General features: G+C 41.4%; 1 protein-coding gene across 1 annotated transcript; it reads left to right on the top strand.

The window, feature by feature from the left end:
• The first annotated feature begins 1,310 nt into the window (after positions 1 to 1,310).
• On the top strand, positions 1,311 to 3,918 carry LOC122721475. Its single transcript, XM_043949310.1, has 3 exons — positions 1,311 to 1,851; positions 2,047 to 3,761; positions 3,874 to 3,918. Exons 1-3 carry the CDS (start codon positions 1,311 to 1,313, stop codon positions 3,916 to 3,918), a joined length of 2,301 nt encoding a protein of 766 aa, XP_043805245.1.
• The last annotated feature ends 2,028 nt before the right edge of the window (positions 3,919 to 5,946 follow it).

Genomic DNA, 5,946 nt, shown 5'->3' with positions numbered 1-5,946 from the left:
AACATTAGCATTTCTCCCTTATTGCTTTTCTTTCAAAACTCTTTTCCTTTAACCCTTTAAAACATTCAAAACTCTTACAAACACACATGAAAACATATGTCTTACCCTTCTTGAGGGTTCCGACACTCGAGATTCCACCGGACGATAGGAACTCCGAGGCCGGACTCGAGCCGGGTATTACAGATAGGTAATAAGAGTGCTCCTGCGACCTAGGTTATTCTATCCTCAGTACTGGTGAATGGATAAATATATAACATTGATATTTTTCTTAAATATATATATACTCATATATGTTATTTTGCTTATTTAAGTTGGGAAAGGATAACGATAATTTATATTTCTTGAATGAATGAAAATTGAATTTAAAGCACAGCTGAATAAATAGCCGATTACACTCTGTGTATGCACCGAATAGATAACACCTTGATGACTGGTGATTTATTTTCAGCATAATATATATTTATACTGTCTTTGGGACAGCGCTTGATATACAGATAGCCTTTGGGGCGTATGTCAGGTGGTCACCCTTTGGGGGTAGCTCTGCACATGTGTATGACCAGTATTTTGTTTGCTCTTAGGCCAAAATTGTTATCATAGAGCCTAAGATGCCAGCATTGCTCTCAGGCTGTCATTATTTTATCACATCTGAGATGCTAGCATTATCTATAGGGAACATATTATGAGTGTATGCAGATTCTATTTTTCACAGTTCATTTTATATTAATTGAATTAAATTGTATTTATTCAGCTGACTTATTTTAGCTAAATATTTGGTACTATTAAGTACTTAAACTTTATCTTTTCCCCTTTGTTATTTATTTATCCGCTCACTGAGTATTTTGTACTCACCCTTATACTTTTAATATTACAGCTCCTTTTTGGTGATCCGCTCAGCAGTCCTCATCTTCTTGTTTGTCCTTCTTCCTCATCATCCACTCAGAGTCTAGAGACCAATCCTAGGTCTTTTGTCATATCTTTTATATAATTTTGAAAGATCATGTATAGATTGTACATTCCAGTGAGGAACGTATTTTGTTTAATGTAAATATATTATGAATTAATTAGAACAACCATCAGTTTTCTCTTATATGTTTAATATTTTAAAACTTATAGCAGGTTATATATATTTATATGTATAATATTAGGGGGAACTCTGTCAGTTTTTAAGTCATATCCATCTCTACAGATTAGAGAATGGGTGTGGCAATTTTTGGTATCAGAGCTTAGGTTATAGATTCTGTAGACTTTTCTTGAGTTAGTATTCTTAATTGTATTCTGATAATTCTTCTCGTATTGTCGTTTGTAGGACAATGCCGCCCAGAGTAGGCAATAGAAATCGGGGCCGTGTTGTTTGTACAACTGGATTAGCTGATATTGGTCGACCTCATAGGGATCCTACAGTTACACCTCCACCTCTAGATAGGATGGCAGATCATGTTTTGCTTGGGAGCGGAGAAGGGCATGGAGATTCTGCTTCTCATGGTGTTGAATCAAGAACATATCCGGCTGCACCTTCATTTCCTTCAGCACCTGCAGTTGCACCTCCTGTCGCACCTGCAGCTCCACCTCTTGTTCCACCTGTAGCACCAGCTAATCCTTTTCAGATAAATGCCGACTTGGGTGCTTTTGTGGCACAAGTAGTTACAGCAGCTGTTACAGCCAAACCTAGAGATCCGTGGGAGATAGTGGATCGTGCTAGACGTTTGGGAGCTTATGATTTTGAGGGTTCTTCTGATGCTGACATTGCAGATAAATGGTTAAAGAAAGTACTAAAAGTGTTTGAATTAATGAAGGTGACTGATGCAGATAAAGTAGATAATGTACATGGATTGCTTCAGGGTAAAGCTGATGGTTAGTTTGATGGCATTCATTGCAGACATAGAGTCAGACTGACTTGGGATCAATTTATATATGAATTTTGCCAGGAGTATTTGTCAGAAAGTTACAGGAAGGGGAAACATGATGCCTTTTTCAGGTTGTTTCAAGCAAGCCTCTCAATAAGAGAGTATGTTGACAAATTTGAAGACCTTTATTGCTTTGTTTCAGACATACTGCCTTCTGAGGAAGCTAAATGTGACAGATTCAGACAGGGTCTACATGTTAATATCAGATCATCTATGACCTGGTTCAGAGGTAATAATTTCAGAGAGTTGGTGGAAGCAGCTTTGAATGTTGAGAAAGTTAAGCAAGAAGAAAAAGAGTATGAGCAGAGGATGAGTAGAAAACATATGCAGGGTTCACAGGGGTTCAGAGAAAGACCAGCTAAGAGAGGGAGCAGTTCATTTCAGTCCCAAGCTGGATACAGAGGTAGTGGTAGAGGTTCTTTTGTTAACACAGAGCAGCAGGTTGCTCGACCACAATCTAGTCAGAGTTTAGTAGCACAGCCAGTGGGTAGTTCCTTTGGGGCACAGACACGTGGGCAAGGATATAATTCTGGGTTTGAGCAAAGGAAGAGACATTTTCCTCAATGTGCCACCTGTGGTAAATATCATGCTGGGGAGTGCAGAAAATTCGATAGGGGTTGTTTTGAATGTGGCTCTTCGGGGCATTTTAAGAAAGATTGTCCATTGCTGATAGCCAGAGACAGTGGTTCTCAGCAAGGGTCAGTGGCACCTCAGAATCTAAAGTATGGTATGACACCATCACAGGGAGTACCCATGGCACGAGTTGGACCAAGCACAAGCAGAGCCAGTGGAGCTACTTCATCTTCTCAGCCTAGACCAATGATGCAACCTGGCAGACCTCGCACTCAAGCTAGAGTTTTTGCTATGACACAGCAGGAGGCACGAGCATCTCCAGAATTGGTGACTGGTATGTTAACTATTTTTAATAAAGATGCGTACATTCTTATAGATCCTGGTTCCACTCACTCTTTCATATCTCAATCCTTCTCTAAGCATGCTAATAGAGAATTAAAACCCTTAGACTGTGGATTAGCTATGAGTACTCCAGTTGGGGATTCTGTAGTATGTGAACATGTGTATAGGGATTGTGTTGTTAAGTTGGGTGACCATGAGTTATTAGTGGATCTGATTCCTTTGTGTCTACAAGATCTAGATGTCATCCTAGGTATGGACTGGTTATCCCGTCATCATGCCACAATAGATTGCTTTGAGAAATCAGTGGTATTTAATAGTCCAGAAGGGTCCAAGTTCACTTTCTTTGGGGAGAGGCGTTTACTTCCTTCTTATGTGATTTCGGCCATGACCACTAGGAAGATGCTTCGGAAGGGTTGTCAAGCATATTTAGCCTATGTGGTGGACAGTAACCTAGAAGGACCTAAATTGGAGGATATACCAGTAGTAAACGAGTTTCCTGATGTATTTCCTGAAGAACTTCCTGGGTTGCCTCCAGATAGAGAGATTGAATTATCTATTGAGTTAAATCCAGGTACAGCTCCTATTTCTATGGCACCATACAGAATGGCTCCGGCAGAACTGAAAGAGTTAAAAGCACAATTGCAGGAGCTACTTGATAAAGGTTTCATCAGACCCAATGTTTCACCTTGGGGAGCCCCTGTGCTATTTGTGAAGAAGAAGGATGGTTCCTTAAGATTGTGTATTGACTACAGACAATTGAATCGAGTTACTGTGCGAAATAAGTATCCTTTACCTCGCATTGATGATCTTTTTGATCAACTCCAAGGTGCTAAAGTATTCTCTAAGATTGATTTGTGGTCTGGGTATCATCAATTGAAGATCAAGGAGTCTGAAATACCTAAGACAACCTTCAGAACTCGTTACGGGCATTATGAGTTCCTCGTTATGCCTTTTGGGTTAACTAATGCACCCGCTACTTTTATGGATCTCATGAATAGGGTGTGTAAGCCCTACTTGGATAGTTTTGTTATTGTGTTTATTGATGACATCTTAGTATATTCTCGTAGCAAGGAAGAGCATGAGATGCATTTACGGATAGTACTGCAAATTTTGAGGAATAAGCAACTATATGCTAAATGCTCTAGTTGGGTCATCATTACTATAATCAAGCTTGATTTTTATAAAACATCATTAAAATATTTCATTAAAAAGATCATGTACCAAAAGGGATTTACATACACTAGGGCCAAGCACAATTCTATCCTCAATACCATTCTTTACATTACATCACATTATAACATTTTACAATACATGTCCATATCTAACTATTACATATACACAACTTCAACCTGGAAGACTCCCCGGTCTAATCTGTACCTGCAAACCTGAGGGTTAAGAGAAATGGGTGAGCTACTAGAGCCTAGTGAGCAGAATAGTAAAACATTATATTAAAATCCATACTTTTATGAAATGCATCACATCACAAACAAATCACATCAAGGATGGACTTGTCACCAATAGCCCTCTACATAATCCAACCATGCCAGGGGCGTAGTGCAGGCCACACCTAGTCTTTCTCTTACACATAACATATCATACATATCCAATCGTGCCGGGGGCGTAGTGCAGGCCACACCTGGACTTTCTCTTACATTGTGCCAGGGGCGTAGTGTAGGCCACACTTGGACTTCCATATCATATCTCATCATGTAATGCCCGGCTAGACTCCGGTATCGAAATTCCTATCGTCCGGCGGAATTTCGGATGTCGGGAACCTCTAGAAGGGTAAAAATCATGTTTTTGTAAAATGTTTTCATGAATTTTAATGTTTTAAGTATGAAATTAAATAAGTCTTTGCATGAAAAGTCCTTGGAGGAAAACCCAGGTTCGGCCGCCGAAAGTCAAGTTCGGCCGCCGAACATGCATGCGTTTGGAGGCACGTTAGGCCCCCGAAAGCATGAGTGAGGGAAGTCCAGGTTCGGCCGCCGAAACTCTAGTTCGGCCGCCGAACATGGCATGCATGCGGAAGCACTTTCGGCCCCCGAACGTGGCCTGGCCAGCCACCTATAAAAGGGTCACTTGACCGAAATGGGCGAGCTTTCTCCCATTTTCGGCCACAGCTAGCTTCCGACCTCCCTCTTCCAAATCTAGTGTTCTTCCTTCAAATCCCCACCATTTTTCTTGAGTTTTAAGCTTTCATTGAAGGTTTTGAACTTTTGAAACAAGTTTTGGAGCTTTGGGAACTCAGGAGCTCATTTTCGTGGATCTCCAAGTTTAGGTCGTCTCCCTCTCGATCTTCAAGAGGTAAGAGCCGATCTTAAGCTCCTTATGTGTTTTAAGTAAGATTTTATGAGTTCTTTGGGTAGAAATGCATGTTAGGGTATATGTTGAGTTATGGGTTAATATTGATATTTTGAACAATGTGTGCTGATTGTGTGTATTTGAAGTGTTGTAGTTGGGGTATATGATTGTTTGAGACCCCTAGGAACTTGTATGCATGTTTTAGTTGAGTTATATGCATGATTTGAGGTTTTGGGAGGCAAGAGGCTCATGTGAACCAAGTTTCTGCCCTTTGGGAAGAAACCAGGTTCGGCAGCCGAATGAACTTTCGGCCGCCGAACCCCCTTATGGAGGCAGCATTCGGCTGCCGAAGCTTGCCCCCGAAAGGAGACTTTCGTCTCTGTCGGGCAGTTTCGGCCGCCGAAAGTGCCGCCGAACATGCATGAGTTTCGTCTCTGTCTGGGAGTTTCGGCCGCCGAAGGTGCCGCCGAACCTGCCTGACTTTCGGCTCTGGAGGGACTTTCGGCCGCCGAACCTGCCGCCGAAAGTGCCCTGTCCAAGCCTTCTTTGCATGTTTTTCCATGGTTGTTTCATGATGTTTTAGGGGGTTTTTGGGGAGTAGTTTATAGTTATGTTCAGGTATGTTTGGTCCCTCATTTGAGTCCACCCGTGTAGGTTCGGACCCGAGGAACCGAGGACCCCAGCAGTGAGTTCAGCTGCTTCGGTGTTGTCAGAGTCAGCCAGAGGTGAGTGGAACTAAACTTAATCTTTTAAATTAAATGTTTTATCATGTTTCATGCATCATGATTATGCAATAGGATGATTGCATTAGTATTCACGAATATGC

The sequence above is a fragment of the Manihot esculenta genome, chromosome 13, assembly GCF_001659605.2.
Source record: "Manihot esculenta cultivar AM560-2 chromosome 13, M.esculenta_v8, whole genome shotgun sequence".
In the NCBI taxonomy this organism is placed as follows: Eukaryota; Viridiplantae; Streptophyta; class Magnoliopsida; order Malpighiales; family Euphorbiaceae; genus Manihot; species Manihot esculenta.
The sequence above is the reverse complement of the archived record's forward strand: the minus strand, read 5'-3'. Positions and strand labels throughout refer to the sequence as shown.